Source organism: Chiloscyllium punctatum, chromosome 8, assembly GCF_047496795.1.
Source record: "Chiloscyllium punctatum isolate Juve2018m chromosome 8, sChiPun1.3, whole genome shotgun sequence".
In the NCBI taxonomy this organism is placed as follows: Eukaryota; Metazoa; Chordata; class Chondrichthyes; order Orectolobiformes; family Hemiscylliidae; genus Chiloscyllium; species Chiloscyllium punctatum.
The window spans coordinates 59327576-59338722 of NC_092746.1; the positions used below are offsets into that span (position 1 = coordinate 59327576).

At 37.2% G+C, this 11147-nt stretch overlaps 1 protein-coding gene across 1 annotated transcript in view; it reads right to left on the reverse strand.

Annotated features, from left to right (window-relative positions):
- The window catches only part of LOC140480586 (insulin-like growth factor-binding protein 4), a 92858-nt gene extending 83597 nt beyond the window's left edge, over window positions 1–9261 (reverse strand). The window contains exon 1 of the mRNA XM_072575638.1: window positions 8769–9261. Coding sequence (XP_072431739.1) covers window positions 8769–9117 — 349 coding nt within the window. The 5' untranslated portion in view covers window positions 9118–9261. The remainder of the gene's footprint in view (window positions 1–8768) is intronic.
- Window positions 9262–11147: the final 1886 nt, after the last annotated feature.

Genomic DNA, 11147 nt, shown 5'->3' on the forward strand with positions numbered 1-11147 from the left:
TTTTTAATTAAAGGATGGTAATCCTAACTTAAAAAACCGCTATGCAGCTAATATAGCAATGTGTGGGGAGTGGCTTGATTCTTTCCTCATCACCTGGTCATAACAATATATTACAGCCTGAAATATTAAATGATCAATCTCATTCTGTCTGTACCATATCTATGATAGCCCTATTACTCAATTTTAATTTTTGCCTCTAATGCTGGCTATGCTTTGTTCCCTAACAGATAGATGATTTAATATGGTCCAATTTATCATTGCTTCTCTATTTTTGTCTAGTAGTGTATTATTTTTTTCCCAGAACTTTTTAAAATTCCCTATATATGAACAGTTCTATGCTGACCTTTGCTTTTAGCCCTTTTGTAAATTATCTTTAATGTCAATTGTATCCTGCCAAATACTTCACTACTTCTTGAATTTAAAACTCTCAGTACATTCCTTTATATGCTTTCTGCTATGGCCTTTGTCCAGCCAAGTTGCAGTTGCTAGTGGCATGGCTCATCACTCCACCAAAGATCTTCCCAATGAACTCTGAACTGCATCACCCATTGCTACCATCTTTCACTCCTTCATATTAACATTCCTGATCTTTTTGCCCAAGTCAAATTGCACTTGCTTTAGTCTATATCTGGAAAACATCATTATTGAGATCCTGCTTTAAATTTAGTTTTGCCATTCAGCAGAAAATCTTCCTTGTTTTTTTCTATACTTTTGGAAATTTGGACACCTACAACAGTTACCTCAAAGTATTGGACAAGTTCCGCCAGCATTGCCTTCACTAGTTCTTCCAAATCCAAAGCATGAAAGGTCCATACTTTGACTAGAGGTGTTCGTCAGTCAAAAACAGCACCACTGGATAGGACGTGCCACGGGTGAACCCAATACAAATCCCCCAAAGCAATTGTACTTCCCAGAACTCAGTCTGAGGCAGACATCAACAACATGATAGTGGAAGTACTTCTAAGATTACCCCTGAAAAAGTCAAACATCCCCAAATATTCATGAGGATCTCTGGCTTGTGACTAACCAAAGTGGAGTAGGTTCATTTGGCAAGGGATTAAATACTTGGAAATATTCCTCAACATGGCATTGTTTAGGGGGAAATGTGCCTTCAGATCTGCTCATGTATGATGGCAAAGGCTATACTGCATCCACCTAATTATTGTCTGGTACAAATACCACAATTCCCTTTCATGCCTCCATGGAATGTTTTGTTTCTCTGAAACCAGCAAATAGAAAGACATGTCCAAATGATGTACATTTCTTCACTTTGTTTGCAGCAACTCAATCTATAACTGTCAATGATCCAAATAAAAATTAAAAACTGGACCGCAATCTAAATAAACAATAATTGCATTGGAATACTAAAACTGCTATATGAACACGAACCACAAAAAAGAACAACGTTTTATTTCAGCTAATAGCACAGTTGTCTTCTTGATAAAAGGTAAATTTGAGAAAAGAATGAAACAATGCTCATTTTAAAACTTGAACATTTTCTGATATTAAATACAAAATTGAACATCCACATACATCTAACTCTAAGCATTTCAAATCGATACTCATGAAATGTTTAAAGTGTCCCTTGCCCTCCAAATGTGATTTGGTTGCAGAGTGACATTCTGTACTGTCAGACAAGTAGACATACAAGGGCCTGATGCCCTAATCATAATCAATTCATTTGATTTGGGCTTAATATGTATCTGACTGAATAATTAAAATTAACAACAGGTTAATCAAACTTGCTATATATTTTGCAAAGCGGATTGACATCAGAGAAGAAAAATCGAAAACTGAAATGCTTTCCTTTGACGCAGCAACACAGCTCATTGAACTATTGATTTTTGGAGCCAATAACAAGTGGGGGGAGGGTAGATTATAGATTTAACTTTCCACACTGTCAGAGAGAAGAAACATTGGGTCGGGTGTGTGTGTGTGTATTGTCTTTATGTGCCTCTGAATATCTAATGACATTTGGGGAGACCTTAGAGGAGACCTAATGTCTGCCAACTTGGGGTCAGAGGGGGAAATGAAACAACTATTTTGTGCATTGAGGGATATTTAAAATGAGAGAAGTTCAGGTAAATGACTAACTAAGGTAGACAGGATGAGGTGATGATTAACTTAGAGTTATGTTGATTTCAGGGTTTGAATAATCAGTTAACCCTTTATCAAATCTTCATGAACAGGAAACATTTCGTAAACATTTATGACAGCTATACTTCAAACCTCTAAGCAATAACACTTGTTGCTGAAAGAATTTATAGAAGAACACATTAAAGCAAACAATCGATTCAGCTAAGACCAATTGTCCAGCTACCTTCATTCAGGACAGAGTTCAGGCTCCACTGATTCGGATCACCCAATTCAATTGGAGCTATGTAACAATCAGCAGTTTGCACCTTTATCAAAATTAGCAACATTTTAGTATTAAGTGACTGTTCAAGGCTGACAGCACTAACCATGAAAATCATTTTTTTAAGAAAAATATTGATGCTAAACAAATAAATCTGGTTACCATAATTGTTACATTTCATTAGAGAAGCTCATAAGTGTAGTACTGAGACAGCTTGTGTTGAACCACACTTGTAGGGGGAAATTGATTTGGGGCTGTAGTGCAAGATAAGCAATTATCAACTGACATCTTCTTAACTTGCCAGATTTCCTTTTCTGCTGAGTTCAATTGTTTCAAATGAAGCTGAAGATTTCCAATACCCAGAATAATTCACCAATAATCTCAGCAAAGGCCACATGAAAAGATGCAATCTATGATATCATTAATCTCTACATCCAACAAAATCTGTTAAGATACCTTAAGCTATTTTGGTTATTTTCCTTTAACATCTTTAAGATTTTTAAAACAGGATCATGTTTTTTTTTACATAATTTAATATCTTCAGTATCATTTTATCATAATGTATGATTTTTTCTGTTTTTCTATCTTTGTAGCTCATTTAGATCCATTATTGCCATCAACAGTATTTTACCCTTAACCGACATCCATAGAAAGCAAATGCTCTGACCATTATTGGCTTGTTGCTCATGACAGTTTGCTTTGTCTAAACTGGTGGCCACGTTGTTCTGCATTACAACAGTGAATACCTTTCAAAAGTAATTGAATCCACTGGGGCCATCCAAATGTTATTTTCATTGTTTAGGATGGCAGGTGAAGAAAAAGATTTGAGTAATGAGGTGTAACATTTTGGAACAGATTGTGCAACTTACAGGGAAGCACGCAGCACTGGCGATGACATTGTTGCCATAAAACACATGTAGCTTATTTTGATAGCAACTGCAATGTGTACTTCAAACATTCAGTCTTCCAATGAAGCACAACAGAAATTAACATGGGTAGTTCTGGTCAGGGCCATTTCTGCACAATTAAAAATATTCTGTTGAAGACATGTGTTTATTCAAAAATTGTTGTGAATCGTTAAATAAATTGGAATCCTGTTTTCACTAACTGGAAACATTGTGAAAGTCACTTTGCAAAATGAAGATGAAGTGTCTCATGAATTCAAATGGTGAAAAATGACATGACTCTTAGGCAGTCCTTGCACTTTGTTGCAGATGGACTACAAAACCTGCTCACACAGCCTCTTCTACAAATACAATTGATTCCATTTATGTTAATAACTGATAAGAAATATATCTGCAGATGAATTCAAATGTTTAAGAAAAATTAGCTTTAAACATTCAAGGTGCTGACTCATACTCATGAAACCTCAACTGACTAAGTGGCACAGTGGCTCAGTGGTCAGCACTGCTGTCTCATCGTGCCAGGGACCCGGGTTTGATTCCAACCTCGGGCGACTGTCTTTGTGGAGTTTGCACTTTCTTCCAGTGTCTGCGTGGGTTTCCTACCACAATCCAAAGATGTGCAGGCTAGGTGAATTGGCTGTGCTAAATTGCTCATAGTGTTCAGGGATGTGCAGGTTAGGTGCATTAGTCAGGGGGAAACGCAGAGTAATAGGTGAATGGGTCTGGGTGTGTTACTCTTCAGAGGGCTGGTGTGGAGTTGCTGGGCTAAAGGGCCTGTTTCCACACATTAGGAATTCTAATTCTTAAGTAAGCAGTTCCACACATATTATACATTTTATTGCATTTGCTACTTCAATAGCTTCAATTACACTAGGTATTCATTCAAAAGCAAATTGGATTGTTACCTGAGACAGAAGAAGATGGAAGTCTCTGGAGAAATGACATAAGCTACATCACTCCTATCATGATCTGATGCAGACAGGAAGGACCAAATGGCCTTCTTCTGAACTGTAATAATTCTTCGATTCTGTGTTAGGTCATGAGTTTTATCAGATTCAAACCCATCAAATCCCAAAATTTAAAAGCATTGGCAACACAGAAAAAGAAAATGTTCAGTTTTAGTTTAAAAAGAATCTGACAACATCAAAATATTGCAAAGAGAATGTTTAACAAATGAACACTTTGATGTGAAGAACACTTAATTGTTAAAAAAAAGGTAGTGGCTTGATGAAAATTGACTGAAGGACAATAATTAAGCTTTACATATTGACCTATCTATACAACTGCTGCACAAAATTTGGTAATGCTGTAGATGGAAGTAAACAGGCATTCCAAAACATTATGCAAATACCAAAGAACATAATCAGTGCAACTGTCTTACAATTGAAAAGAAATTTAGCTTTGGAATCAACTGCAGAAGTGTTGATAACACAACCAATATTTGAGGAATGGTTTCGCATTCTGTGCTACATCAGTGGCTATATAGATATGGGTGAGCTTGGCAGTTCAATGTCCTCTTGGAACCCCTGTTGTATTATTGGGAGGCCACCTCCAAGCATTTGCAGTGGTGTCTTTCCATCTGGACCCAGCTTTCAATAAATGATACAATGGTGGTCTGCTGCCAGCAAACCAAAAACCCAAATGGGACATGAATTTATTCAGTCACACCAGTCCTTCATGAAAGTTCTGGGATCCATTTGGAGTGACTGTTTAATAATCACACATCACTCATATGTATCAAAAGGAGCCTGACCTAGAAGATTTGCCTGAGCTGAAAATGCGTTGCTGGAAAAGCGCAGCAGGTCAGGCAGCATCCAAGGAACAGGAGAATCGACGTTTCGGGCATCAGCCCTTCTTCAGGAAATGAAGGGCTGATGCCCGAAACGTCGATTCTCCTGTTCCTTGGATGCTGCCTGACCTGCTGCGCTTTTCCAGCAACATATTTTCAGCTCTGATCTCCAGCATCTGCAGTCCTCACTTTCTACTAGAAGATTTGCCAAATAGATCAGTGAAATGTAAGATCTCACACTGACATAACTGCACAGTTGCAGTATCCTGTCACAAATGAATCTGTGATTTAAGCATGGAGAGTGCAAAGGAGAAACAGTTTGACATTGGTCATAGGGAAGGTTCTTGGAACAATAATCAATAGTCACATGGGCAAATGCGAGGAGACAACATTGATTTCATAAGTTATGTTGTAATTAAATCAATTGCTGAAGTTTTTTTTTGAAGAATTAACAGAATGCTGATAAGGCAATACTGTTGATATGTTGGGTTTACAAAAGGGATGTGATACAGTATTGCACAATGGACTTGTGAACAAAGTTATAGCACATATTGCTCATGTAATATAAGGGATATTGGCAACACTGATACAGGATTGACTGAGTGACAAGAAACAGAGTGTGGTGGTTGATGGATGCTGTTCAAGCCAAAGAAATGTATGTAGTCAAGTCCCCTATGTGTCAGTGTTGGGAGCCTTGTTTTGTTCCTGATATATATTCATGACTTTGGCCTTTTTATTAGCATATACAGAACATCATTTCAAAACATATGAATGATACAAAACTTAGAATAATTGCAAACTGAGAAAGATGGGGTAGAACTTCAAATGTAGACAGATAAAGTATCGATAGATGGACAGGTGGCAGATTAAATTCATACAGAGAAAAATGAACACTAAACTGCTGTGGAATACTAGTTTGGCCTTAGTTGGAGTATTACACCCAGTTCTGAGTATTACACTTTAGGAAGGATGCGAATGCACTACAAAGAATGCAGAAGAGATGTATAACGATGTTTCCAGGGATGAAGAACTCCAATAACAGATTAGAAAAGTTAAGATTGTTTTTCTTGGGGAAGAGTCTGAAGAGATCTGGTACAGGTGTTTCAAATTATTAAGGATCAGAATGGAGTAGAGAGTGAGAAACTTTTCCTCCTTATGAACTGATCAACTGATCAACTGATTTAAAGTACTTGACAAAAAAAGCAAAATTGGCACAAGAGAAAGCTTTTTCATTCAGTGAGTAATTAAAATTTAGAATACATTCACTGCTGGACAGTATGATGTGGTGAAATGTTCATTCAGAAAGCTGGTGCAGACATATTATGCTGAGTGACTTCCTTCTGTGCTGCAATAATTCTCTGAAAAGAGTTCTGGGATTCTGTATCTGTTGCCCAAATCCATAAACCTGTTTCCTAGTCCTTACAGAATCAGTTAATGAAAATATCTGTTTTTTAAAATCTACCTTATCTAAACCTGTGATAATCTAATGCATCCCAACCATATCTTTCCTCAATCTCTTTTGGTACAAATAGAACAACTCCCAATTTCTCAAGCTGAACCTTGAAGTTAAATGCCCTCATTCTTGGAGCCATTCTGACAAACCTTCTCTGCAACCGTGCAGGGATCAGAGCTAGACATTTTGTCAGCAAAATTCTTTAGGAAATCCAATATCTCACATACATGGCCGACACACTCTCCAGTATGTCCTGCCACTATTAAAAGATAAACACCTGCAGCTCACCCTGTTCCTGACTCTGTTGAAAACAGTGCCCCTTGGTCATTATTATTATTCTATATAACTTGTGCTTAAATGCTGCACTCCACGCCTCTCTGCATTTGATTCCATCTGGCATTTGTATGCCTATTCTGTTGGCCTATATCTTGTTGCAGTCAGTTGGCATCACCAACTGACCCAGCACAAATTGGGATTCAAACTCAAACTTTTGCAACCAGAAGTTCAAAACCACAGTTAAGTGAGGAGTCCCAATTGGTTCCTTTATTCCCTGCTCATCTTAGATTGGCCATCCTTAGGTTGACGTGTTTAACCCTTGATACCCTTGATATGCAATACGTTTATTTTAATCCCTTTTGAAACAGCTCATTTCCAACATTATGTATTACTGTCATTGCAGACAGTTCAATTGAAATTTGACCAAATTTACATGAGTTGATATATTTAAACATGTCTTAATATTTTAAAATTATTTCAAATAATTTGCTGGCACTTGGTGTCCACTTTCCTGGCTGTCTCAACTTATTTTGCAACTTAGGCAGATCCCCAACTCTTAAATGAAATATATGCAAGTGAGTCTTGATCATTTTTTTTACCATAGTGGAAAGAGGCTTGGAAATCCTTGTCATTTGGGAGATCCTTATATCTTTGTATGGATCAGCACCTTTCATCTTAAAGTCTGAGATTGCATAAAATGCTGGTGAATGCCATGTTGTTCCAGCTGTGTGTGTATACATGGGGTGAGATGAGGAATGGATAATACCATAACAGGATTTAATATGAACAGAAACATTGTGCTAATCTTTTCTGACTATAAACAAACTTTTGAAAAGCATCTGGCTCTAATTTGGCTCCCCCAGAGATCATAATTTTAAAATATATTAAACAAAAATGTCTGCTTTTCTTTCTTTTATTTAGCGTGCAGCTTATGACTTTATGGCACTGTTCCATTAAACATTCCTCGTGCCATGGTTTGCACAGAGAAAGAGCTGTATGAGTGAACTCTGCAAGTGTATGTAAATGATAACAGTACGATACTGATTTCACTACCTGTGGGGAAAAAAAATCAAATAACTCAAATGTGAGAGACTCAAGTATATAGTTGGTGGGAATGATAAAGTAGATCATATCACATTTTATCTCCTTTTTATCAAATTAGTGATATTGTAAATAAACTGAAATGTTCCTTGATTGTGATTTTATTTTGTAGCTAATTATAGAATTATGCAGATTCTGTATTGCACGTAGAAGTATTGAGTATTCTACCCTCTATCATAGTTCTACTCGTTAAGTGTGTGTTTCTGATGTTTTTTCTGATATGCAGCAAATGAGGCTTGATTTAGAAGATGTATTGTCATCAGAAACATATAAATCTATAAGAAAAATACTTCTGAAGTTAAACATTAACAAGATCAAGGCTTCAAACACAAAAGGCTATTCATAACTCTTCATGCAGTTTTTTACAATATGTAATTGTTTCAAACTGGAAACACTTCACCAAATGCTTTATAAAAATAATGCAAGATTTGCACTCAAATAGCACCTCTCCTGATCACTGGACAACTCAATGTTTACAAGCAATGAGACACTTTCCAACTACAGTCACTGTTATTAATGTAAGAAATGCACTAGTCCATTTGTACACAGCAAGCTCCTACAATAGCAAGTTGTTGATGGTCAGATAATATCATTTTGAGGTGTCAGTTCAGGGATAATTATTGCCCAGATCATAAAGATACATTTACTTTCTACACAAACCCGTTTTGTTTTATCAGAACTTTGGGCTAACATATGAACAGTACGTCTTTAAATATTATGAAAATGCAATTTAACCAACAACTGTACGTTATGTAATTAATCATAATAAATCTTGCTGTTAATATCCTAATGAATAATTTACTGCGCAAATATTAGTAACAAAGAAATTATTTCATATTAGCTTCATCTTTCCCATCATTGCATTGCAAATGTAATTATCTTGGTTACCTGCTTGTATTGCTTGAATCCTTTCAACCTCAAGTAGTTCCATGCAAATGCCCCGTCCTTGCATGAGCGTCTCCAAAGGTTTGGATTCCTCGAGCTGGGGATAACAGCGAAGACCTGCACCACAGCGTGCTGTGTACACCCCACATGGCTGGCCATGAGATAGGGCACATATCCGACAGCAGCCACAGCCTGGCTCCCTCACCAACTCCTCTGTGCATGTAGTATCCACGGGTGGGCAGTGTGCCAACCTCTCTTCGGTGCAGGGCAAGCAGCGGATCGGCCCAGATGCCTCAAGCATCAATGGGGAAAACATCGCAAGCAGAACACTCCAATACTTTAAAGGACACATTGAAATACAGTAACTAAACCAGATGCAGAAAAGGAGTGTACTCACAATGCCTAGCCTCTGCGAGGGCAGTCAGGATTATTTATACAATGGTTAGACTAGTTAGTGATAAATTCCGGTCAGGACTCTGATTAGCTATTCCTTACATGTGGGTGTAATCGTACAGCATGAAGTGGAAAAATACTTTCGCTGGGTCTTAAATACATAGTTGTACCAGTAAGAACTTGAAGAATTGGGTTATAGCCAAAACAACATAGTCGTGACTTGACATTCTATTTATCCCAAGAAGCAGATGGATATACAGTGATAACTTCATTACTTTTCCAGCAATAAATCTGCTCTGTACTTCACAGTACAGAAACAATGACAGGGAATACTAATGCACTTTTGATCTCTATAGTTTCTTCATTTTGAAGAAGAAAAATAAAGCAAAAATGACTGAAGAGTTTGGAGTAGGTATAATCGAATTCAGACGCAAATGAGATATCTAATTTCTAGCAGCTGACTTCAGCTGCAGAGGAAATAAAAACCTTAGTAAGGAAAAGCTATTAGACAGTTCAGTGAGCTGGGTTAAATGCTGCACCAATGTTTGAGATTACATTAGCTTTAGAAACATTTTATTTGGAATCAAGGTCTTCAAGCATCAGCAGGGTTGTCTTTGTTTGTTGTTTTCAATTTTGATATTAAACAGAAAGCACAGCCTTTGTGATGAAATGGAGCAGTACCAAGAATTAACATGCTTGTGCTCGCATTTGGTGCTGCCATATATTTCATGTCAATGTACTTTTATTCAATTTAAACAAATGTCACTCCACTACTCATGCTTGGCAGTAAAAGTTTTACAATGTGCAGTCAATTTGGAGTGCTCAATTTCAGTGGTTTTATATAGAAATATTAAAAGTGCCAGAACATTCAGCTCCTCTAGCTGACTCCACTTCTCAATTCGCTCACAGCTTATCAGCTCCTTGATTTCATTTTCATGCTTTTGCCTTGATATCTTTACCAAACCAAAAACTATCTATCTTACCCCTGAAAGCTCCAATTTCCCTATCAGTCACAGCCTCATGGGGGACAGTGTTCGAAATTTCTAGTTAGCTTTGTGTGAAAAATGCATCTGGACATAAGACCGTCAAAGGTAGGAGAACAAGCAGGCCATTCAGACCATCAAATGGCTGTGCTATTTAATGAGATCATGGCTGCTTACATAATCTTCAATCCCATTCTCCTGCCTTTTCCCCTGATTTGCCCCTTTTCCACCACTAGTTGATAATCTGTTAACATCAGCCTTGAATATACTTAATGATCCAGCCTCTACAGCCCTCTATTGTAAAGAATTCTACAGATTCACAAACCTCAGAGAGAAGAAATTCCCCATCACTTCTGCTTTAAAAGCACAACCATTTATTATAAGACTTTGTCTTCTGGTCCTAAATGGGATATAACTGTTCCTCATATGATTTGTCGAGTTCCATAAAAAACTTCAATATTTCAATAAGTTTGTCTCTCATTCTACGATACAGGCCCAAACAACTCAACCTCTTTTCATAAAATGTCTCTCCATATCTGGTATCAATCTCTTGAACTTTCTCTGGGCTGCTTCCAATGCCAGTATATCTTTCCTTGGATAAGGGACCAAACTTTTTGCAGTGTTCCTGCTGTGGTATCACTAATGTCTCGTATATTTTGAGCAAGATGCCCTTATTTTTATTCTCTGTTACCTTTGACATAAGTAGCAACATTCAATTTGCCTTCCCTATATCCTGCAGAACTTGATAGACTGGAATTTTTTGATTTATGAACAAAGACTTCCAAACCCCTGTGTACTGTAGTTTTCTGCAGTCTTTCTCCATTTAAATAACGTTCTGCTCCTCTGTTCTCCTTTACCAAAGAGCATAACTTCACATTTTCCCATATCATATTCCTTCTCCTTATGTATTCTGCTTGTCTCCTCAATGAATTCTAATAAAGTTGTCACACATGATTTCCCTTTGTGAAGTCACGCTGACTGTGCTTGATCATATATATTTCTAAAT